The 26,553-nt window shown below is 46.8% G+C and overlaps 1 protein-coding gene across 2 annotated transcripts in view; it reads right to left on the bottom strand.

Moving 5' to 3' along the window:
* The window catches only part of MPIG6B (megakaryocyte and platelet inhibitory receptor G6b), a 291,237-nt gene that overhangs the window by 26,463 nt on the left and 238,221 nt on the right, over positions 1 to 26,553 (bottom strand). For both annotated transcript variants that reach the window (XM_086924660.1, XM_086924659.1), the window contains one exon: positions 813 to 945. In XM_086924660.1, the coding sequence (XP_086780786.1) occupies positions 813 to 945 (133 nt within the window). The remainder of the gene's footprint in view (positions 1 to 812; positions 946 to 26,553) is intronic.

Here is a 26,553-nt window from a genome sequence, read left to right on the forward strand (position 1 = left end):
ATCCAACAATGTGCTGTTGTTGAATTTATCCTAAATCGTACAGAAAATTGGTTATAAGACTTTGTCTGTAAGCCAACATTTCTGCCTTTCTGAGGTGATATTAAGCACTGTCATTGTTTGCGGCAGGCGCACCTTTTAAAAGCAGAGACCGAATGCTTATTTTTGTTCTGCACTTGGGAATGTAAGTGACTGGACACACACACACACACATCTCTCTCTCTATTTGTCTCTCCCATTCCCTCTCTCTTTCTCTCTTTTTCGTTTAGTGCATACTTCACACCTGTGACTTGCACTCATTTTGGGGACCAGAGACAGAATAGCAGAAAAGGGGGAAAAAGGAGGGAGAGAAAGGTAGAAAAATGGAGACAAAAGAACAAAGCAAGGATGAAAAAGAACCTGCAGGTGTGAGATAAAGGTATGAGGTATGTAGGGCTGTAGAAGAAAATAGCAGGAGGTGTAATCCAGATCAGGCAGTTTTATATATATTTTTTTTCTAGGTATTCCTAGAAAAATATTAGGCCCGGCTCTTATTTTTTTTCATAATAAGCATTGACCGCACTCATATCCTACTCCACACACAGACCCTAGACCAGCAGGAATGCTTTAGTAGAAGCCATGCCTACAGTAGTGTAACAGAGATCATCTCTCACTGGGTTGGAGGGATTTCAGTGACTGCATCTGAGGTGCCCCTTCCCTTACCTCCTGCAGCAGCACGGAGTGGTGCACACTCTATACCCCCATCCATCTTTCCATACCTCTCTGCAGCGGCATGGAGTGGTGCGCACTCTACACCTCCATCCATCTTTCCATACCTCTCTGTAGCTCGCAGTTTCTGTCTCCTCAGACAACAGTAGACTCCAGTCACCAGGAGAATGAAGATCAGCAACTCCAGACCCTTGGCGATACCCCACACCATGAAGCCACTGATGGGCGTGGCCGCGGCACCTGTGATGAAAAGTCGCAGGGAGTCAGATATCACCAGGACAACAGGGAGGCTGATCCATTGTGTGCATCATTATAGGATCTGCAGCTGACCCTTTGGACACCTCACGGTTAACCTATGGATTTGGAAACCTTATTGGGGTCAACCAAGATATGGATTGAAGGGGAACTCCCAACTTAACCCTGGGCAAAGCACTACGCTACGCTCACGTAGTTTGCAAAGTTTGCGCTACTTTGCACTACTCGAACTGCACATAGCACAGTGCAAACACGCGTAGTGTAGTGCAGCGGTCACTTTTTGCTTGCTCGCGGTCCTCAAAGTCAAGTTGGCGACCGCGAGCAAGCAAAATGACATACCATTCGCGATCAGCAACATCAAGTTGCCGATCGCGAGCGTGGAAAATATACCTACCGGCGAGATTCTCAACGCGGGGAGGTCAGGTTTCTTATTACGAGTGGTTGCGTATGCTACCAGTCCACGTTGAGAAACCTGCCGCTCGAGTAAAAATCTACTCGAGCGCCAGAAAACTACAGCACGCACTGTACAAGATGCCGTTTTCAATGATTGCACAGTGCCGCATGCTTGTCCCCACTGTGCAATCATTGAAAACGGCATGTTGCACAGTGCGAACTGGGTGCTACGCAGTTCGTGTAGTGCTATGCGTAGCTCGCGTAGTGCGCAGTGCACTTCGTGTAGCAACGCGTAGCGCTACTTCGCGAACTACACCCAGGGTTACTACCAAACCAACTCTGCTTCTGAAATTTTGAGGCACACAACTTGCAAATTTTAAAAACTCTTAATGATCCACATATTGAACACTATTTGCTCTCCCTTTGCCTTGGACATCTTCATGGGCTTACGAAATGGTCAAAGTTGAAGGGTAAGGTGTCAGTAGCAATTAGTCTTGAAATCAGGTGACCCATCCTCAACCTGGACACGTCATTGATGGCTTGCACTGGATTGGTCACACCTAGAGATGGTTCAGTTTATGATGTGCACACTACAAGGTCTGGACCAAACAATATCCTGAAGGGGCGAAGACTGAACAACTAGTTGAATATTTGTGGCGTGTCTTTGTGAACCCCTAAACCTCTTCTGTGCCCTGATGTGTGGACTCTGCTGAGGTCTTGAGGTCCCACCCCTGCTTCAGCACTCATGTGCTCCTGTGCAGGTGGGTAAAACCTTTCCTTATGTGCACTGATCACAGTGGCCAACTCCAGGTCTGACATGAGGAATGTGTTTTATGCTAAGGACAGAGTTTTGATCTCTGTGTAGAAAAGCCTCATGAATATCCACAGCCGTGACATGTTGGATGCCTACAGGCGTGTGCGTGAAACAGGATCTCTTTCAGTCACATGACTCAATCCTTTTAAACTTTAAAGGGCATGTGTGATTGACACTAAAACACATGAAATTGATATGGGAAACAGCCTTTACAACACTGGCTAAGCCACATGTGCCGTTCCCCTGCAAACGCAAAACGAGGCATGCCTTGACCATGCACAGGCCTTGGCATACATGTGCCTAGATGCTGGAATGGGTGGCCGCAGAAACAGGAAGTATTGGGAGGAGCTGGGGCCGAGTTTTGATGTGGGTAGTTTTTATGGGTTGGGGGTAGTTTTCAGGGCTCAGGTTAGAGGTACTTTTTAGGGCTCAGGATAGTTTTAAGGGCTCGGGGCGGGTCGGGTAGTTTTTAGGTCTCGGACGTGAACTTTACCACACATATCCCTTTACCAGTCATGCTTTTACCACAAAATTGCATGGTAAAGGCATGCATGGTAAAGGCAAGCATGGTAAAGGCATGCATGGTAAAGGCAAGCATGGTAAAGGCATGCATGGTAAAGGCATGCGTGGTAAAGTCATGCGTGGTAAAGTAATGCGTGGTAAATGAATGTGTTGTCAGACGCATTCGTGGCGAGGGCAGCGTTGTAGAGGCACGTGTGGTTTAGTCATGCGTGCCTCTATCTTACAACCAATTGATATTCTTTTTGCAAGATTATGATTCTAGATCATCATTTTATTATGGTTTTAAAATATTACTTAAAATCCAAACAGAGTATATGTATATGTGCTGCACTGGCATCACATTATAACACGTGCTGGCTTGTCATCTAGGGGTAGTTCACACCCTAAGAGTTAACCCAGGAAGGACACAACATGCAAATTAAGCTACTAATAACCCTTTCCTTACTACTGAAAGTAAGTCACAGCCAGCAGGAGCGCCCGCCCTCATCTCGTCCTCAACACATGGGATCTCTGTGACGAGCATGAAAGATTGGGACAAAAATACTGAGTGACAATTAGAAATGATTGACATTAAAATTATAGTGATGATACACACAAAAGAGGCCTGAGGAGGTTTAAAGACCAGCAGGGGGTGCTTCCCCTCATAACAAATATGGCAACACAAACAAGCACTCCTGGGTCTGAATGGAAACTGCGAAGTGGCAGCTCATCCTCGGCGCACGCACTCGAGGTGGCTTCCAAACACTCGGGGGCAACTTGCCCCTGAGGGTTTGAAAGCCACCACGAGTGCGTGAGCCGAAGATGAGCTGCCATTAACTCCCCCGACGATATGGGGATGATGCTGACCAACAGATCCTTATAACTGGTTCAATAATCCACTGGCTGGCTGTATCCTTTTATTCCACCTACCAAATTTGGTATTGTGGCACAATTCACTTTTAAACACATTTTTTCACAATTCACTTGGTCCTGAAGAAAGCCCCGGCACCTCAGCGGAGGGCATTTTAGCTGAAACATGTCGACCATCTAGAGACAATGACAAGTTGAATCTTACTGCCGTAGCCCACACCTTATTAATCCTGACCCCTAGACGCCACATTCAAGTTTGTCTTTAGCATACCAGGGAGTTAGTTTTAACTTCACCCTCACTATCCTCACATACTCCCTCCACGCCCGGCTCATCTGAAGGTTTTAGAATACCTCACAATTACCTTGAAAAAACATCCCTGAGCTCCTCCCTCACAGTGGGGGGGTTGTAACCCGCAATGCGACTAGGTTCACTGTGAGGGGAGGTACCCGATGATGAAGCATGCCACCCACGGGTGGGTGAGGGAAACCGCAAAGGGACTCCCCCGCACTTCGCCGTTTCCATACAGACCCTGGGGTGCTTGTTTGTGTTGTCACATTAAAATTACAGTGCCAGTGTCAAAATTTTCACCATTACGCATGAGAGCAACATTTCCTGCAAAGTATATTTAATTAGAGATTTTTTCAGGGAGAATTAATTTGTGAGAGAGGTCGGACTCGAAGCAGGTTTTGTGGACTCTTTGACTACTTTTTAAGCCTCTATTACCTTTATGAAGTTCTTCAAGGTGGCCACATTTTTTTCAGTTCTCGGTAGCTGGCGGAAGCAAGCTTGGAATGGATGCAGCCACCCTCTTAGCTTGTTCTTCTTGAAATGAGATTTGAAGGACATAAATGTAAATATCACTAGAATATTGCTGAGGTCACTCTTCTATGAAAGGAGATTTATTTTCTTTACAGGCATCTTCTGCTCTTTAGGCTTATAACCTATAGCAGCAGGAGCCCAGTATCCATCTTTGTAGTGCCTTGCTAAGGTACATTGAGCTTTGCAGCACTTCTAGAGCATGGACACACTTTCTGATACTTGAGTGAGGGCTTGTTTCCTATGCCAGAGGCAGTCAGGGGCTGAACCTGCCCCCTATCACTGGAGACAAAGCCTGCCCTGGTGGGTGCTTTGTGGCTGTGCTCCAACTGGATGACCCAGGGACACATCACCATCAACAGAAGATGCTGGCTGCCTGCGTCAATGTGGGACCTTTGATGCTACGTAGGGCTCTTCTGTCAACGCCAAACCCTAAAACAAACCAAGACTCCCACAAAACCCATGTCTGGAGCTGGGTGCGGCTTGTGTCATGTACTCACTGATGGATTCCCACAGCACCAACTCTCTTCGGTGGCTACAATTAACTAGTCATGAAATAACCAGGTCTCCAACTCATTCCAGGCCTCTGTCTCTCCTTTCAAGACACTCTCATACCCAGCTGTCTCTCAAGACGGGCCTCTGTCTTTCCAGTCAAGACACTATCAAACCCAGCTGTCTCTCAAGGCGGGTCTCTGTCCCTCCTTTCAAGACACTCTCATACCCAGCTGTCTCTCAAGGCGGGCCTCTGTCTTTCCTTTCAAGACACTCTCATACCCAGCTGTGTCTCAAGGCAGGCCTCTATTTTTCCTTTCAAGACACTCTCATACCCAGCTGTGTCTCAAGGCAGGCCTCGGTCCCTCCTTTCAAGACAGTATCATACCCAGCTATCTCTCAAGGCGGGCCTCTGTCTTTCCTTTTAATATACTCTCATACCCAGCTGTCTCTACAGGTGGGCATCTGTCTTTCCCCAAGACACAATCATACCCAGCTGTCTCTCAAGGCGGGCCTCTGTCTCTCCTTTCAAGACACTCTCATACCCAGCTGTCTCTCAAGGCGGGCCTCTGTCTTTCCTTTCAAGACACTCTCATTCCCAGCTGTCTCTCAAGGTGGGTCTCTGGGCTTCCTGTCAAGACACTCTCATACCCAGCTGTCTCTCAAGGCGGGTCTTTGTCCCTCCTTTCAAGACACTCTAACACCCAGCTGTCTCTCAAGGTGGGCCTCTGTCTTTCCTTTCAAGACACTCTCATACCCAGCTGTCTCTAAAGGCGGGCCTCTGTCTTTCCTTTCAAGGCACTCTCATACCCAGCTGTGTCTCAAGGCGGGCCTCTATTTTTCCTTTCAAGACACTCTCATACCCATCTATCTCTCAAGGCGGGCCTCTGTCTTTCCTTTCAATATACTCTCACACCCAGCTGTCTCTCAAGGCGGGCCTCTGTCTTTCCCTTTCAAGACACTCTCATACCCAGCTGTCTCTCAAAGCGGGCCTCTGTCTTTCCTTTCAAGACACTCTCATACCCAGCTGTCTCTCAAGGCAGGCCTCTATCTTTCCTTTCAAGACACTCTCATACCCAGCTGTCTCTCAAGGCGGGCCTTGAGAGACAGTTCGACCAGCTTCCAGGCACTGCCATCTTCATCAAAGAAGTGAAGGGGTCTAACAACCAACTAATTGCTATCTTTGCAGGACCACCTCCTTCTCGGGCACTTTAGTCTCCACTGGAATAACAAAGAAGAGATTTCATTGAACAAATTGGCCCCTTCTCTTATAAAAACTGGATTAAAGCAATGCAGTTGTCCCTGGAACCTGTTCACAGTAAGGGGCAATCCTACAGGCTGTTACTGCACAACCAATAGAGCTGCTTGTTACTGCTCAACCAATAGAGCCGCTTGTTACTGCACAGCCAACAGAGCCACTTGTTACTGCACAACCAAATGAGCCGCTTGTTACTGCACAACCAATTGAGTCGCTTGTTACTGCACAACCAATAGAGCTGCTTGTTATGAATAGAGCCAACTGTTGTTGAGTCCAAGGAAGTCGATTGATCTGACCTCTTTGCTAACTGCTCCCGAGGGGAACTCCCACACTCACCCTCTACACCTCCCAAACTGTGTGTCCCGACACAGTACTGTGTCGCCTGCAAATGGTGGGTGTGTCGCTGGATGACACAGATATTAACGGGCACTTGGCATATAACTGCTGCTAATGAAGAGGCATGCCTTTGAAAGCTTTGTTCTCACTACGCCTCATCTATTGCATAACGTCTCCCAGTAAACGGTCTTTTAAAGACCTGCGAAGTACTCAGGTGCGGCTGTGTGTGTGCCCAGGAAGCTGGGGTGACAGACAGAATGGAGATAGAGGGAGGAAGAAATAGGGAGGGAGACAGCGGGAGACAGGGGAAGACAGAGGGAGGGAGACACAGAGAGAGGGAGACAGAGAGAGAGGGAGACAGAGGGAGATAGAGAGGGAGAGAGGGCGATAGACAGAGACAGACAGAGGGAGAGAGAGAGAGAGAGAGAGGGAGACAGAGGGAGGGAGACATCCGGAGGGAGACCGAGGGAGGGAGACAGAGGGAGGGAGTCCAGGGTAAACAGAGGGCGGAAGAGGGAGACAAAGAGAAGGAGACAGATAGAGGGAGACAGAGGGAGGGAGACAGAGAGAGGGAGACAGAGGGAGAGAGCGACAGAGAGAGCGGGAGAGAGGGAGACAGAGACAGAGGGAGGGAGACATAGGGAGGGAGACATAGGGACGGGCATAGAGGGAGGGAGACAGAGGGACGGAGACAGAGGGACGGAGACAGAGAGAAGGAGACAGAGGGTGACAGACAGCGGGAGACAGACAGAGTGAGGGAGACAGAGGGAGGGAGACAGAGGGAGACAGACAGAGGGAGGAGGACGACAGAAGGAGCGAGACAGATTGAGGGAGACAGAGGGAGGTAGACAGAGGGAGGGAGACAGAGGGAGAGAGAGGGGAAGAGGGAGTGAGACAGATAGAGGGAACCAGTTAAAGAGAGAAACCGTGGGAGACATAGAGAGAGGGAGACCGAGGGAGGGAGACAGAGGGAGGGAGTCCGGGGTAAACAGAGGGCGGGAGCAGGAGACAAAGAGAAGGAGAAAGATAGAGGGAGACAGAGGGAGGGAGACAGAGGGAGAGGGAGACAGAGACAGAGGGAGACAGAGAGAGAGAGGGAGACAGAGGTAGACAGAGACAGAGGGAAACAGACAGATAGAGCGAGACAGAGGGAGGGAGACAGAGGGAGAGAGACATAGGGAGGGAGACAGAGGGACGGGCATAGAGGGAGGGAGACAGACAGAGGGAGGGAGACAGAGGGACGGAGACAGAGAGAGGGAGACAGACAGAGGGAGACAGACAGAGGGAGGGAGACAGACAGAGGGAGGCAGACAGACAAGGAAAGGAGGGTGATAGAGGGAGGAGGTTGACAAGAGGGATGCAGACAGAGGAAGGGAGGCAGATAGAGGGAGACAGAGGGAGGGAGACAGAGGGCGGGAGACAGAGGGAGAGGGAGACAGAGAGGGAGAGGGAGGGAGACAGAGGGAGGGAGACAGAGGGACTGAGACAGCGGGAGGGAGACTGAGGGACGGAGATAGAGGGAGTAAGACAGAGGGATGGAAACAATGGGAGGCAGAGGAAGACAGAGGGAGACAGAGAGTGGGAGACAGACAGAGGGAGGGAGACAGACAGAGGGAGACAGAGGGAGACAGTCAGAGGGAGGAGGACGACAGAAGGAGCGAGACAGATTGAGGGAGACAGAGGGAGAGAGAGGGGAAGGAGGGAGTGAGACAGAGACAGGGAGCCAATTAAAGAGAAAGAGAGAGAGAGAGAGAGAGAGAGAGAGAGAGGGAGACAGACAGAGTGAGTGAGACAGAGGAAGACAGAGAGAGGGAGGGAGAGAGAGAGAGAGATAGAGAGAGGGAGGGAGGGAGAGAGAGTAAGGGAGGGAGAGATAGAGAGAGGGAGGGAGACAGAGAGAGAGAGAGAGATAAAGATAAGTGTACGCCGGGTCTGGTGGCTCAGTGGAAAAAGGCATCTGCTGCAGGGGCCTGTGTTCAACCTCATGGTCTCAAATTTGCTTGAAAATACACCATTTGCCCACTTTTATTTCAAAATGTTCTTCCGGGGGGAAACCCCCCCAAACCCTCCTTAAGTGGTTGGGGCTCGCACGCTATGCTCGTTCGCTACGCTGCCTTACTATGTCCTAAAATGATGCATCTCCAAAAAGTGTGCCACCAACGTAAAATGTTTGGAAATCTGTGCTCTACACTCATCTCAAACACAAATATGAATTTGCCAATAACAGAAATAAATTTCATTTGGAAATCCTAAAATATGCAATTGCTGTTTTACGTCCTCCAAAGCAAGAACGGGATACTGTACCAAGTCCTGTACCAAAACTCAAGAAATCACTTCCACACTAGTTGAATATTTCATCTCAACCATTCTGAAAATGATGCACACTCTAGCTCCTGTGTCTAGAACACGGACTAAAAAAAGCAATAAAGGTTGGTTTACTCCTCTAAGCTTAGAAAGGAAAAACATGAAAATGTCCATTGTTCACCTCACAAAGACTTTAAAACAACGAAGAAGGAATTACAAATCTAGCCTACTCAATACTAAAGCTGCAGTCTTCAAAATCCGGAGTCATCTGGCCAGCAGACTCTGCCACACTGTAACATCATAAGCCGCTGATACTGTGACATTTCCTGGTACACCTGATGAGAACGTGAAGACCTGCGAAACCTCTAGACAAACAAAGGGGCATATTTACAATGCCCCTGCGGCACATTTACGTCACCCGAGGGTCACTTTTGTGATGTTCCAGAGGCGCAGTGTGCTAGCCCATATTTAAAAGGCCATGGAAAGCCACCCTACATGGCTTTTCATGGCCCTGTAAATAGGGATTAAGGCAATGCCATACTCTGCATGGAAGCAGTGTTCCTTGGGTGTTGTGTGGGTGTTCCCACGCAACACCCACGGGGGCATATTTACAATATTTTGCGTAGAGTCCTACCGCAAGCCTTCTAGCTGCGCTGCCCTACGCCAAAAGAAAAGGCAGGAACACACACAGCAACACCAATGGAACGCCCCTCCCATGCAAATTAAGGCATTGCCTTACTCCGTATTTACAAGGACATGAAAAGCCCCACAGGGTGGCTGTGTGTGGCATTGTAAATATGGGCTGGCACACTGCGTCCCTTTTGAAATGCTCCGGAGGGGTAAAAGTGCCACAAGGGCATTGTAAACATTCCCCATGGTTTTTGACACTGCCCCAAATTTACAGCATAGCAACAATCTGGGGCAGCGCCTAAACTAGTGCCTTCCCAAAGCAGGCGTAACAAGGAGACATTTTTTAATTTCCCCTTGTTGTTTCCTCTTTCCATGTGCGCTGCATTCTGCAGCACACATAGAACAAGGAAAAGCCTCCTTTGATTTTTTTTTGTGCAGGAAGGTGTCCCTTCGTACACAAAAACAATCATGCCAACAACACAGTCACCATTGTACCATGGTGGATAAGTGCCTGTGTTGGCACTTGGCTGCACTTTGTGCGCCGGCAGAAAGGAAAGCAACGCACCGTAACTTGTAGATACAGCGTATTCCTGCCCTTTTCTTTTGACGTGGGGAAGCACATCTAGAAGGCTGGTGGTGCTGCCCTATGCCAAAATATTGTAAATATAACCGAAAATAATCAAAATCTGCAATTAAATCTGACCCAGACATTGCCATTAAAGTGGATTCAAACATCTAGACTTCCTTCAGACATGTCACGTTGGAAGTCCTGGAAGCAATGATCTTCGATAAATCTTCAAGTTATTCACTTGACTCTTTACCACCTAATTTAGCAAAACCCACCAGTCCCTCTCTCGTGCTCTTATGGAACAATATGAATAATGCCTCGATCACAGTATCATCCACGCCTCCTTAAAGAAAGGAATTCAAAGGCCCATCTGGGCTGAAAATAAAACACCTGCCGAACCACAGCTCTATCCTTCCTTGCCAAAATTAGGGAGAAATGTGTTGCCAAGCATCTATACCTATAGGTACCAGAGAGGCAGTGTTTAATTTGAGCCGGTGGTTTCTGGTGCTTGGCACATGCACCTAATTGTCAACACCGGCACTTATGGCAGTGCTGCACATGGTGGGAGAGGTGTGGCGCCGCGGCCAGGGTGACTGACTCCGGAATCTGGGGATCACGGTTCGATTCCCGGGGCCGGAGGCAGATTAGCCCACCACCATGAGACTCTGGGCAATAGCTTGCTTAATCTTCCCGACGGCCCCCAGCGCCTAGAGACCCTAACGGGTGATGGTTCGCGCTTTACAAATGTGGATTATTATTATTATTATTATTTATTTGTCTACTTTAGATAAGCACAGAAACAGTCATTTATTATTTCAATACACGTTAAAAATGATTATTTCTTGCCACTTAAACCATTCTTTTAGCGTTGCGGGCCTGGAATAATCTGAAATATCACACTCGTAGGAGTGTGACAGTTAGTAGATGTGTTAGTAGAGTCATTGGCAGTGATGTCCAGGGCAATGGCAATGGGTGGTGCAAACTGCAATCAGTAGCGTAGCTAGCCCTATGGGCGCCCTTGGTGGCGGTCTCTGTGTTTGCCGCCCGCAACGGCCTCAGTGAAGAGCGGGGGGTGCTGGAGAGTATTTTGTGCATTGAGGAGCGGGAGTGCTGTTACCACCCGAGACAGCAGGTGATAGGGGGTGAGGCCGCCGCACCCAAAACTCGTGCTGACCACCCCCCCTAGCTACACCACTGACTGCAGTTGCCTCCTGATGATGCCCCAGTCCTTATTATTTTACAAATTAAGCACTGCAGAGAGGGAACTAACATTTGGACAACTATGAGTTTAGAATCGCCCTGGACATAGGACTGAAACTACGATGCTCAACGTTATTGGTGCTACCGGGCAATGGACATGGAGAAGTGTTGCTGCTGAGACCTCTGGACCTCTAAGCAGCGTTCGATACTCGTGTCCGTGACTTACTACCGAATACACCATCGATCCGATTTGGTGTTGGCGGCCATCTTAGAGTGGTGCAAGTCTTATCTACAAGACACAGCAAAAGGGTAAAATTAACCAAAGCTGCACAAACCACATGACCACTCCTTTTGGAGACCCCCAAGGATCTATGGTGGTTCCCCTCCTCAAAAATGTATATGTGAACCTCTAGGGGGCTTACTACAAGCCTTCCGGGTCTACTCTTATCGCGCCAGTAGCAAGATGATGCCCAGAAGAACATAGAGATGAAGAATAACTCATCAATTAAACATCATGGATGACCAACCTAAAGTACAAGGATGGATAAACAAGCGCCAATAAACAGTGAACCAAATCAAAAGAGAATTCATCATTATTAGTCATGATCCGAAGAGCCACGTCACCATAAGAATAGGAGGTAGACTCTGCCCTTATATTGCCCACCACACCAGATCTCGCGGCTTGTAGCAGGATGAAAATTAAAACTAAACTTCCGCAAAGGGTTCCACAACTGGTAAAACTCCGTATATCAATGAAGAGATTCATACCACCAAAGGATCTGTAAGGGGCATGAAAGAGAAAGGACACAAAGTATTCTCTCAGATTACACCTGCAAGATGCAACTCGCACGGTTGCCCTGACTAGCCCGAGGCATCTTCAGATCAGACTGCGCCATCTTCAAAGCTCTGGAGTTTAACAGACTCACAAACTAGTAAGGAGGCTCCCATTAACAGAACAGTCCCCACTCTCTTTCTCAGGGTTTGCTCCAGAATATATGGACTATGGACCCATCCGTCACCTTTTGCTATTTCCATGAAGATTTAACTGTACTGAATACATTTCACGTCTCCTACCTTTTTCAGGCACTCCGGATCTCTGTCCCTCAGCGGGACATTCCAAGACTTCAGGCTTAGGTCAATCCTTTATTTGGGGAAAGGGAAGGCCGAGATTCTCCAACAAAATTCTAATGACACCAAAAGACAGAGGGGGTCTGGCGTGCCCCAATCTCCTTGTTTATTACTGGGCATCGCACCTGCGCTTTATCTCGGAGTGGGTAGTCTGCGAAAGCGAAAAACATTGGTTTCACATGGACAGGGTGGGGATCCGTTGCCCCCTATGGGACCTGGCTTGGCTACCAAGAAGAGTGCGTCCTCGGAGTGCCTATATTGCTACCCCCACAAAAACTGTACTGGCGATATGGGACAAGATAGTAACCAGTCACAGATTTACCTCATTCCCCTCCCCTAACACACCCTTAGCCCGTAACCCCGGATTTCCCCCGGCCCTACAGCCTAACTCCTTTCAAGCTTGGGAGGCCCGTGAGTGCCGCACGTTAGCTAATCTCTTTGTGGGAAAGACATTTAAAACATTTAACAAATGTAGACATGATTACCACCTCCCCCCTAAGACACACCTTCAGTATTTTCAAATTAGGCACTGGCTACACACTACTGAAAACACATTGGGAGCTACGCGTCCACTGACCCCCTTTGAATTGTTAGTACAATCATTTTATGGTTTGCGGGGTCTGATCTCCCGAACATACAGGGTTATGTAACACTCTGAAGAACCGGGATTTAAACCCAGCGGCGCCAGGGGCACGCCCAAAGTCTTCGGATTCTCCTGTCTTGGCAAACAGAGACACGGGATACTTCTTGGTGGCGTCAAAGATCAAATGTATTAGCTGCAGCCAGTAACAGAGGTCCTAGAAGTACAACACGTTGTATGTTCTCAGGAGACTGCTCAAATTCATAGAGCGAGACATCGTCTTTTAGGCCAAAAATCACATTCCTGGCTAGCATCAATTATTTACAAACTGACCAATCACGAAATGACATTTCAAAGGTATCACTTAACGACAAACCCACTTTCAGTCATCCAGCCCACCAGAAATGACAAGGCAAAAACCAACATTCTTGCTTGGGCAGGCCAAACGAACCCATAATAAAAGGACCTCAACCCATGTCATAAAATAGGCCATAAAGAAGGAACAGAAACAGATGAGAAGTAAGATAGAGGGGTGTGTGCGTGTACCATAAACTCTGCAATGTCCTGCTCTTTGATCTCTATCTGACTAGCTGCCTGAGGAGGAACTGGCTCAGCAAGTTTAGCTTTGGGCAACAGGGTCAGTTCACTCAGGTCAAACAGAAGTCAGCACAAACTCAAGCTAAGGTGTATGTGTCCTAAAGACTTGTTCAGCCACAGTCATAAGCTAATGTGAGGGCAACTACAAAATGGCTGCCATGCACAAAATGGAACCCAAGGGTTCAAAACGAAATCTCTAAATATGCAGTGAATCCATCGCTCTAACATGGCGAAACACTCATACATACCGCACTCATCATTTGCGGTCCGCTGATACCAAAGTCGTCTAAATACGACGATCTTTATTGAACGGGTTCAGAATTCACGGAACCTCAGACCCTCCTTTTGCCCTTACATAGGCAATAACCTAAACTCACGTCAATCTGAATCTAGGTCTATATTCATCAGATCATCAAGATGTTGCTGTAGCATTATCCTAGTACTTAGTAACTCTCTCTGGATAGGTCTCCTCGAACACGAAGTAGCACAAAGGCCACATATAGCAGGAGCACACTGTACAAAAAGACAGAACAGGAAAAGGATAGCTAATACCATCCCAATGATCATCAGAATCTTCCATCCCCAAGTTGATAACAATTCCCAAAACCATCCCATCAACGACCAATCTCCTCCGTCCACATGCACAGACTTGGAGATCTTATGTAGCTTGGAAATGGCTTGGTACACTGTCGGAGCGTTGTCTGGAATGAAAACGCAGCAGCTTGATTGAATCAACTTACATACCCCTCCTCTATCTGCAAGTATGACATCTAACGCAACTCTGTTCTGAAGAGTCATAAGGCGATCCGACTGGAGCTCAGCAGTCAAGTTACTAAGGGCACCGGCAGTTTCAACTATGGTGGACTCAACCACTCTTGTCAATTGCCGTATGTTCCTGCTGTTAACCATAGGTCCCCTAAACGGCAGAAAACCCTTCAGAAAATCTCCCAATTCTTGTCCTGCAGTATCTTCCTTACTGAAGACACCTCTAACAACTCTCATCTTGTGGTAATCTGCCGCAGCTGTATACGTAGGAGGCAACAGGAATGAGACAAAACATGTGCCCGAGAAATCAGGGGGAAACCATGTGTACGCTCTATCGTAACAGACAAAATAGGTACCCTTAGCTGCTAGAAACGATGGGGAAGTCTGGGACGCAAAAAAATACGTCTCAGTGCAAACACTCTTCCCTAACTGAGCTCTCGGATTCTTGCCATTACCTTGCAGACAGTAATGACCCTGATGGGGTACAATCCAAATCGGAGAGGATCTTTTTGCTCGCTGGTTCTCGCTCAGACTAACTCCATATCCAGTAACGTTCCATCCAATATATGCTAGCGTCTCATCTCTCAGGATAGTCTCATAGGAATCTATTCCTCTAATCATATCTACTATTCCCTTAACTAAAGCACTATTCTTTGGATTATCTTTCACAGAACGTAGGGAATAAACTTCACGAGCATAGATAAACATCGTTCTGTATGCCCACACAGAACCATTGTAGCTGAATGGCAGGACCAGGTAAGGAATACCTTTATCGGTAGTATGGGGCATAAGGCCACACACCCAACAATTAGTCGTATTCACTACTAGCTGGTGTTGGTGCAGAAGTTGAACAAAGGAGTTATTAACGAATTCCAATCTCCTAATGGACTCATGTTCAGACAGAGGGTGAAAAGAATGCGAGGAAACAGTAGGAGGAGGCATAGGTTGTGTAGTGGGTGCAAACGTCACTTTGAAAGAGAATATTATATATCCCATCAAAAACATCATTAAACTAAATAATATCAACAAAAATAATATTAAAAAACATTTTCTGCTCATCACTGTACATATTTTGCTCTTGAAGATCATTCTTTCAACAGGTCTCTCCATCTCGAAAAACTCCATCCTCTAATCGTGCCGTTCGCGGCGGTAGGGTGTTCCGTGCTAAGGAATGCGTCTGTCAGTCCAGGGAACGCCCTTAGACCAACCAGAACCGTCGACCTAACGTCTTCGGCTTGCACTCCAAAGACTTGACACTGCGACCCTACAGCTGAACCCGGATGGCGGTTCGAAAAACAAAAATCAAAATAGTTCCTCGGAGGAGAGTTTAACCTTAAAAATAGCAAAGAAAGAATTTATTTTATTTGTCCAACGACTCTCGGTCGTAAATTATAGCGGCTTTTATCAGGCAATGTCTGTTCACGAAATAAAAGTTCAGGTTCAGAAGTGTCCAAACGAACTGACGGAGGCACAGCTTCTTGCAGAAGATCGTCGCTTTCTTGCTCAGTGTTTGACCCAATTAAACGTGCATCGCTAAAAGGCAGAAATCGAGGCACGGTTTCAGTTTCAGAATCTGGAATACCTTCCTGGACCCACCGGTTGTACGGCAGAAGCAAAGGGGCCCTCTTACAATGTACGCCGTGGATCCAGTTCTTTTTACCGCGCACTTGCACTGCTGATCGTGTGGATAATAGCACCAAGTAAGGTCCGTTCCAGCGGGGCTGCTCGTTCTTAGTCCGCTGGAAATTCTTCACGAAGACCCATGTGCCAGGTTCGATAGCATGTCCTGGATCTTCAGATGCTTGTGGCAGTGTATCAAGAACCTGTTGATGCAAAACACGCAATTTAGCCGTCAATTCATAAAGGTAATCAAGCAAGACAGGGTGTTCTATCTCGCTAAATTTTGTCGGCCGGGCGACCAAACGCAACCTCATACGGACTAAGTCCCATTCGCGAATGCACAGTCATTCTTGTGGACAGAAGGGATAACGGCAAGGCATCAGGCCATTGTAGACCAGAGCTCGCCTGAATCTTGGCTAATTTTAGGTTAAGGGTGCCATTATAGCACTCAACCAAGCCAGCTGATTGGGGATGATTTGCAGCGTGAACTTTCTGCCTTATTCCTAAACCATCACACACTCTCTTCATCACTTGACCCACAAATTCACTCCCATTGCCACTCCAGACCATTCTGTGCAAACCAAACCTAGGGAAGAATTCCTTAATAGGGGCTTTAGCTGTGGACAAGGCAGTGTTATCTTTCAGGGGATATGCTTCTACCCATCTTGAAAAGGCACAAACAACCACGAGCACATACTTTAAATTGTTGCACCTCTCCATGTGGATGAAATCTAGCTGCAAAGCCTCGAACGGATACGTCGGAGGCACAAAATGACCAGCTGGAGTTGGAGTTCCCTTACCAGGATTGTACATCAGACAAACCATACAGTTCTTAACCAAATTTTCTGCACACTTAGGAATTCCAGCATGTTGCCATACTGGAGCCAACAACTTACAAATCCCTTTCACACTGATATGAGCCATTCCATGAGCCATTGTAACCACTGGAAGCACATACGCATCGGGTAACAACCATCGTTGATGCTCTGACAACTCAACCCAACAACCATTTGAATCCAATTTACCCTTACTTTCTCTCCATTCACTCAACTCTTTCTCTGTAGCTTCAGCTTGAATTGACTTCACACTCTCTATCGTATCTTCACACATACTTCTATCCGGAACCCATCTCGCCGGACCCGCAACATACATTCAACTCATCACATCTCTCGCAGTTTCTTTCGCGACTTCATCTGCAAACGCATTACCACGACCAACATCATCAGTGACTTTCTTATGCGCACTGCATTTCACAATCGCAACTTGCAACGGCAAAGTAAGTGACTCAAGGAGCTCATTCACCAACTGACCATGCTGAATCCTAGTCCCATGCGAAGTCAGGAACCCACGCTCTTTCCACAATCGTCCAAAACTATGAGCCACACCAAACGCATACTGGCTATCAGTGTACACAGTCACTCGTTTCCCTTTCGACAACACACACGCTCTTGTCAATGCAATCAACTCTGCTGCTTGCGCTGAATTATGTGGGATACGTGCAGCTTCAACAATCGTATGCAAAGTCGTAACAGCATACGCCGCAGTCGTATCACCATTCGGAAGCTTGAAGCACGAACCATCAACCCATAAAGTACTATCACACTCTGCAAGAGGAGTGTCCCTAAGGTCTATCCTCCCTTTCGTTTCTTCCTCTGTCCTAAGGAAGCAATCATGCTGTTCAGAAACATCTGTCTCAACTGAAATCGACAACAACGTAGCTGGATTCAACGTGTTGCATCTCTTTACATGCACATGACTCGCTAAAAGTGTCAATTCGTAACCTGACAACCGAGCACTAGTTAAGTGCTGTGTCTTTGTTCGATTCAATAAGGTATCCACTGCATGTGGAACCATTGCAATCATCGTATTGTCCATTACCAAACCAGCAGACTGTCGAATAGAGACAGCCGCTGCCGCTGTAGCTCTCAAACAACTCGGCAACGCTCTAGCTACCGGACCCAAAGTCGATGAAAAATACGCACATGGACGTTGCTTATCGCCAAACTGTTGAGTCAAAACTGGCAATGCACATCCCTCTCTCTCGTGGACATAGAGTGTAAAAGGCTTACTGTAGTGGGGAGTACACAACACAGGAGCCGAACACAACGCATCACGCAATTCTGAAAAACTCTTCTGACATTCGTCAGTCCAAGGAATAGGATTCGGAGTATCCTTAACAGTAAGAGCTATCAAAGGTTTCGCAAGAAGTGAAAAATTCGGAATCCACTGTCTGCAATACGATGTAATACCCAGGAAAGCACGCACTTCTCTCTGTGTCGTAGGCACACTCATTTTCGCAATAGCTTGAATTCTTTTTGGGGTCAATCTTCTTCCCTCCTTCGATAAGAGGTGACCTAAGTAGGTTACTTCTTGTCGACAATATTGCAACTTCGAAAGAGACACCTTATGATGGAAATCAGACAAATGACGCAACAACGACAAAGTAGCCTCTTTACAAATCTCTTCATTGTCAGCCGCGACTAACAAATCGTTGACATACTGAATAAGGGCAGCACCATCAGGTAAGACAATCGTATCAAGCTGCGTTTTCAAAGCCTGACTACAGATGGATGGACTCTCACAATAGCCTGGAGGAGTGCGCTTAAACCGGAAACTTCGGCCTCCTAAAGAGAAGCCAAAAATATCCCTACTCTCCTCGGCAATCGGGATGCTGAAGAAAGCATTCTTCAAGTCAATCACCGAAAACCAAGTAGCAGAAGCTGGAATCAAAGTCAGTAAAGCAGTGATATCCGGTACAACAGGGAATTGCGGAACTACAATCTTATTCACCTCGCGAAGATCGATCACAAACCTGTACACAGGCGGCTGAGAAGAATCAGTACGTTTCAAAACAGGCAAAACCGGACTATTGCACACATTACCTCTCGTTTCTTCAATCACACCTTTCTCAATCAGATCATAAATGATCGCCAAAAGTGCTCTTTCACCATTGCTGGAAATCCGATATTGGGGAATACGAGGCAATCTAACATTCGCTTTCAGCGTCACAACATATGGCGGGATCTCCAAAAGACCCACATCATTAGGACCAGTAGCCCAAAGAGAATCAGGAAGAGAAGACAATTCTGCTGGAAGTCGATCTTTAGATAAATACATCGGAGAGATCACTCTCTTTCCCAATGTAAGCTGTACTCCTGAACAATATAGCGTCTCATACAATCTTTTCAACAAATCTAATCCCAACAAGTTCTCACCACAACCCGTCGTCAGAATGAGGGGTGCTTCGAAATCACAAAGTCCAACAGAAAGAGACAAAGGACTAGAAATCAGATTACTAACCGGGGCGCCAGAAAAACCTACTGAAACATTCGTTAAGCCAGACAAAGGTGCGCCAGGGAGTTTAGAGTGCATGATAGAACTCTTCGCAGCACCAGTATCCAACAGAAAAGGCTCTGACACACCTGATGTAATCACTTCAACATAAGGTCCACTCTGATCTACTGGAACTGAAACAACTCCCTCTCTTTGTCTATGGCTGTCCTAGCAATCATTACCATCCATATTCTCACCTTCGACGTAATAATCGCCGCATAGTACTGAGCCGTCCTACCAAACACACCATTCTGCTGATCAAAACAATTCATCGAATTCTGTGGAGGCAAGGAACGCGCATTCTGGGGGAACACACCACGTCCTCTACCTCTAGGAGCTTGCTGAACACCTCGACCTCTCACACCAGAAGCACCATTCGTGCGCTGCAACAAAACCGGACAACTATTCTTGAAATGACCCTCTTCTTTGCAATACGAACACTGATTAGGGCCTACAGGAAAACGCTGTTGAGAAGACTCGTACCTTTGCGAGTTTCTCTGATAATTTCTCTGATACTGCTGAGGTTGCTGATAATCACGCTGATTATTACGAGGCGGATACGCTTGCTGTAAAAGAACCTTCGTCTTTAATTCTTTAGTCTTCTTGTCGGCTCTATCTTTCTCGTCCTTATCTCTATTCTCATAGTACTGGGCAGTAGCCAATATCTGCGCTGACGAAGAGACAGCCCAAGAACTCTCAGAATCCTTCAACTTAGTGCACAATTCTGGAAGCAGATTATGCACAAACTTATCAACAAAGAACCGTTGACCACCTTCCGTACTCATGTCCTGACCACTATGGTCGATAAACGTTTCTTCAAACCTAGTGAAGAAATCGGACACACTTTCGTCTTTCTTCTGCTTACATGCAGACAATTTGTCCCACTTGACATGCATAGCAGGCATCAAAGTCTTCATATAGTTAATAATCCTACCAGGGAGTTCTGCAACTAAAGGCTCAGGTTTAGCACCACCAACTTGTCAGCCATCTGAAGCACCAATATTAGCCCATGTATCACCTAATTCCTGCGCATGATCCGTATGACGAATCAATCCCCATAAAGGCTGTGGAACTACATTTCCAAACAACATGTCTATATCGGCTAAATTCATAACGCATGAGTCTGCAGTCTGTGATAATTCCTTATAGTACCCTGCAGGCAAAGTCTGCTTAAGGGCCAAAACTTCAGCTCTCTTCCATGGAACATGTACCCAAACACGCTGAAAATGAGCTGGCGCAGCTACAATGCCAGCATTAACATCGGCCTGAACTTCTTCCTTCCACACTGGAGGAACCTCTCTCATTGGATATTGTCGCACTTTTCTCCTAACAGAAGGATCTGGCTCAAACAACGGCTGAGAAGGAGACTCGCTCCTAAATGACAACAATGTCGCAACTGCTCTTTCAACGTCAACACCCACTATAGTTCCTTTCGCAAACTCAGACTGCGCACAGAACAACTCAGGTGGAGTCTGTCCCAAATCGCCATCTTCCCATTCTTCACGAAGGAAAGTAGACATTGTCCCAAAAACATATCTCTGCGTCGGTGCTTCCCATTGTCGGAAGACATCCATAACAGACTCAAAATTATACCTCAAAGGATAAGTAACCCATTTAGCGCTAAATGATCCAGCACTGTCCGCTCATCGGGACCAGGCAATTGGCTACGCAATTGTTTACGCTCTGCTACAGGGGTCATACCCAATGACCCGAAAAGAGACCAGTAACAGTATCAGTCATTCTCTGTCGAACAGAAAGAGGAGGTGACGAAAGAACAGGAGGAAAAACAGGATGAGACAAAGTATACGTAAAAGTAGCATCAGAAAGAGTAGACAAAGTCGTAGGAATTGGAGACGGAACAGGTAGCAAAGTTGGTGGCCCTTGAGAAGGCTGCACCAGAGGAGTAGGGGCCAACTGAAGCGGAGCTGCAGATAACATATAACAGGAACAGGAGTTCCAAGAACAGGAGGCAAAGCAACCGGAGGTTGCGCAACTAAAGGTTGCGGAGGTGCTGTAGCACTCTGTACATAAGGGGGTGGCAAACTCAATAGATGTGACATCAAAGAATCTTTCTCAAGGTCCTTCACTGCATCCTGCTGAGGAGGCGGCAAAGCTGGATAACATTTATCAATAGCCAGTTTACGTTGCCTTTGTAACTGCTCACTTGCTTGTTCTTCTTCATTATCTTTAAACTGTATAGCAGCTTGCATTATCGAAATACCCTTCTCTCTTTTATTTCTCTTCGCCAATTTAATTTCTTTCTGTTTGGCTTCCTTTCGCCAGAGGCGGAAAGAGTCAAACATCGCCGGCCGGGCTTTCTTCTTGAACAGTTTAACTTCTAAATTATCTAAAATCTCTGTGTCATAACTACCATATTGGGGCCATTTTAGGACACCGTCCTTCCTAGTATATCTAATCCATACTTCATTATATGTGATAGGGCCCACGCCATGTTTTAAATAGAAAATATCACATGCAGATAATAATATAGACTACAATCAGTACTATATTTTTTTGAAAAACGTCCAGCCGGACGTAAATTTATTCATAGGATAACATAGAGTTGTGTTGGCCCATGGAGGGGCCACAGATAGTGGCAAGATAGGGTACAGTCCTGTACCTATCCCGAAAGGTTTAGAAGAGATAAACCAGGAAGAAGGAGATAGAGCAAGGAAAAGGTTTTTCAGGCAAGCAAGAAGTTTTTGAGCCAAAGGTGACTTGTAGTTACAGTAAATACAGTTACAACAAATTCACCCTGCAGTGTCAACAATTTCAAATAAACATATTAAGTAATATGCTACACTGCATTTTGCGTCGACGTTTCGATCCCTAAGGGCTCATGATACAATGGGATCATCATCAGGACAATTTTTATAGTTAGTGCCTGCAGTAAATATAGCCTGTAAAAAAAGGGGGGGGAAAAATAATGACAATTTTTAGGCCTAGGCCCACAGAGAGAAAAAAGATTCAAGAAAGCTTAATACTTGACAGGGCACAATTATAAGTTTTAAAATAGGCCATTTCATTACTTGAACTCGCCGATTCTAGGCTGGCGTGATTGTGAATTTTAAAAGAGAGATGCTTACAAGTGAAAAAGTGCTGAAAAAACGGCGCAGTGACATGGGTGTCATTTATAGTTGTGATATATGCGTGGTAACATGGGGGATGCTACTATTGCATTCTAGTGCTCTGTGATGATGTGACTTGGTGAGTGAAACAGTGCCTGGGGGCAGTCACCTTCCAATGGGAGCAAGAATCATACCTTGCAAAAGTCGAGATTTCAGGGTAAAACTCCCTGTTCAGGAAGAAGGGTGCTGTCAGGTAGTGAGTGGTTCCTATGTCTCATTAGCACTCAATAGTAAGGCTGCTGGGGGTCGCGTAACTAGTTAGCATGGAGGAGTCTCGTTCGTTATCGGAATTAACCAGACAAATCGCTCCACCAACTAAGAACGGCCATGCACCACCACCCACAGAATCGAGAAAGAGCTATCAATCTGTCAATCCTTTCCGTGTCCGGGCCGGGTAACCTCACCCGGCCCGGACACGGAAAGGATTGACAGATTGATAGCTCTTTCTCGATTCTGTGGGTGGTGGTGCATGGCCGTTCTTAGTTGGTGGAGCGATTTGTCTGGTTAATTCCGATAACGAACGAGACTCCTCCATGCTAACTAGTTACGCGACCCCCAGCAGCCTTACTATTGAGTGCTAATGAGACATAGGAACCACTCACTACCTGACAGCACCCTTCTCCCTGAACAGGGAGTTTTACCCTGAAATCTCGACTTTTGCAAGGTATGATTCTTGCTCCCATTGGAAGGTGACTGCCCCCAGGCACTGTTTCACTCACCAAGTCACATCATCACAGAGCACTAGAATGCAATAGTAGCATCCCCCATGTTACCACGCATATATCACAACTATAAATGACACCCATGTCACTGCGCCGTTTTTTCAGCACTTTTTCACTTGTAAGCATCTCTCTTTTAAAATTCACAATCACGCCAGCCTAGAATCGGCGAGTTCAAGTAATGAAATGGCCTATTTTAAAACTTATAATTGTGCCCTGTCAAGTATTAAGCTTTCTTGAATCTTTTTTCTCTCTGTGGGCCTAGGCCTAAAAATTGTCATTATTTCCCCCCACCCCCCTTTTTTTACAGGCTATATTTACTGCAGGCACTAACTATAAAAATTGTCCTGATGATGATCCCATTGTATCATGAGCCCTTAGGGATCGAAACGTCGACGCAAAATGCAGTGTAGCATATTACTTAATATGTTTATTTGAAATTGTTGACACTGCAGGGTGAATTTGTTGTAACTGTATTTACTGTAACTACAAGTCACCTTTGGCTCAAAAACTTCTTGCTTGCCTGAAAAACCTTTTCCTTGCTCTATCTCCTTCTTCCTGGTTTATCTCTTCTAAACCTTTCGGGATAGGTACAGGACTGTACCCTATCTTGCCACTATCTGTGGCCCCTCCATGGGCCAACACAACTCTATGTTATCCTATGAATAAATTTACGTCCGGCTGGACGTTTTTCAAAAAAATATAGTACTGATTGTAGTCTATATTATTATCTGCATGTGATATTTTGAACCCTTAGGACCCCTGTTCTCTATAACAAGCTAAAGTAACCCACGGTCCGAAGGTCCCCTACTGGGTTCCCTTGTGTCCAAAAATGTTTTAAATAGAGCTCATAGGTCGGAGTTCCAATTGGAGGCACCGGACACGAGTCCTCCAATCGGGAATCCCTATTACAACCACAACAAAATATCTTTCCAAGTCTGCTAAGACCAGGCATCTTCGCTCACTAGTCTAGCTTCAAACTTGAAGGGAATATCGAACACGATAGCCTCGTGAATACACAAGTCCCTCGGCTTTGGAGCTTGCAAGTCCCAAATCAAAGATCCCAAGGGGATACCCAAAACAAAACTAAGGACTGGGAGACGCTCCACTCATACTTAACTGAAGTATCGATGACGTCGCCAGAAGACCCGTCTATCGTCTCGCTCTACAAATCATCAAAGGGCTCCAAGACAGGGCGACAGTCAGGGCAGCAGTCCTTCGTAGCCGTCGGAAAGCGGGGAACCTTGCAGCAAAGACTTTCGGACAACGACGCCATACAGGGGTCGATGAAGTGGTAGGCCTTCATCCAGAATTTTCACACGAAGCTCCTCACGATCTCCAGGCTTGGACCGGTACCGCTGAAGTCGCCCCATGTTGGAAGTGACAACTGAAGAACCGGGATTTAAACCCAGCGGCGCCAGGGGCACGCCCAAAGTCTTCGTATTCTCCTGTCTTGGCAAACAGAGACACAGGATACTTCTTGGTGGCGTCAAAGATCAAATTTGTTAGCTGCAGCCAGTAACAGAGGTCCTAGAAGTACAACACGGTGTATGTTCTCAGGAGACTGCTCAAATTCATAGAGCGAGACATCGTCTTTTGTGCCAAAAATCACATTCCTGGCTAGCATCAATTATTTACAAACTGACCAATCACGAAATGACATTTCAAAGGTATCACATAACGACAAACCCACTTTCAGTCGTCCAGCCCACCAGAAATGACAAGGCAAAAACCAACATTCTTGCTCGGACAGGCCAAACAAACCCATAATAAAAGGACCTCAACCCATGTCATAAAATAGGCCATAAAGAAGGAACAGAAACAGATGAGAAGTAAGATAGAGGGGTGTGTGCGTGTACCATAAACTCAGCAATGCCCTGCTCTTTGATCTCTATCTGACCAGCTGCCTGAGGAGGAACTGGCTCAGCAAGTTTAGCTTCGGGCAACAGGGTCAGTTCACTCAGGTCAAACAGAAGTCAGCACAAACTCAAGCTAAGGTGTATGTGTCCTAAAGACTTGTTCAGCCACAGTCATAAGCCTATGTGAGGGCAACTACAAAATGGCTGCCATGCACAAAATGGAACCCGAGGGTTCAAAACGAAATCTCTAAATACGCAGTGAATCCATCGCTCTAACATGGCGAAAACACTCATACATACCGCACTCATCATTTGCGGTCCGCTGATACCAAAGTCGTCTAAATACGACGATCTTTATTGAACGGGTTCAGAATTCACGGAACCTCAACTCTCGTCCCCTGCCTCTTCACTCTTATCGACGGAAGTGGTATAGGAGCATTACGGAAGACAACCCCCCATGAGCATTGGGAACAGCTAGGGAGAGACATTACCAACACCTTTAAAAGTATCACACAACAAGAGTCGGCCTATAAATTGATGAAGCATTGGTATTATGTCCCCCTTTGCCTCCAGAAAATGTTCCCCACTTCCACAACTCTGTGTTGGCGATGTAGGGCAGACACGGGGTCGTTCATCCACATATGGTGGTCCTGCCCACTCTTTTGGAAACAGGGGCTGAGCCACATCAAAGATGTAATAGGATTTCCCATTCCGAACATTCCGGGGGTGGCGGTTCTGGGACTTCGACCGCAGGCTCTCAAGGCTATGACCCACTCAGATTGGAGTTTGATACTCCATGTGTTAGGAGCAGCAAAACAGACCATCGCGCTCCACTGGTAAAAAGCCCTAACTCCCTTGCCTTCGGTGTGGCTCACCTGCCTGTGGCCTTTGATGGAGATGGAGTACCTTTCAAGTCACCTTGTGCAGGCTGATGCCAAATTCGCATTTATCTGGCACCCCTGGTACGACATCTATCCCAATTAGAACACGCTTGCTCCGTTCCTCCCCGCCTACCGGCTCTCCAGCTGTTTGAGGATGCTTTACCCCAATGGGAGGACCTCTCAGAGTGAGGCAGAGCTGGTAGAAGATCCACTATCCCTCTCCTCTTCTCCGTCCCAACCCTGGGCAAGACACCTCCTGAGGCCAAAGTTGGGGGAACATCCTCAAACACAACAGCGTGCGAATTACTCCCTCCCCACCACCCCCCCTTTTACCGGGACCCCATCTCCCGCCCCCTTTTCATTGTGTTTATGCCCCCCCCTTTCTTTTTAGGTTTCACCTACGCAGCACACATGTGCTGCATAGGAGACCTTTAGCCGTCGTGCAGCTCTTTTTCAAAGCACATACTCGTGCTTGTGGTGGCATACGACCTGCGGGAGTGCACAGAGGCACGCCACAAGCACAAGTATGTGCTTTGAAAAACAGCACACTGCACGCGCAGGCATACACGCACTCACCACATCTTGTTGTCTTTGTCATCTGTCCCTGTTTTGCTATTTTTCTTGTTGTTTGTCTCTGTAACCTGTTTCTGTTGGTGTGTGTTTTCTCTTGTTCTTAACTAACTTTGAATGTTGACGAAACTTACTCTTGTTGTCTAAATTGGGGATTGCAACTTATGAAATCGGCAACTCTCGAGCACTATTTTGGTGGTTCAGAGCAAAAACAGGATCTGTGCCCTGCC

The sequence above is a fragment of the Lissotriton vulgaris genome, chromosome 5 (assembly GCF_964263255.1).
Source record: "Lissotriton vulgaris chromosome 5, aLisVul1.2, whole genome shotgun sequence".
Taxonomy (NCBI): domain Eukaryota; kingdom Metazoa; phylum Chordata; class Amphibia; order Caudata; family Salamandridae; genus Lissotriton; species Lissotriton vulgaris.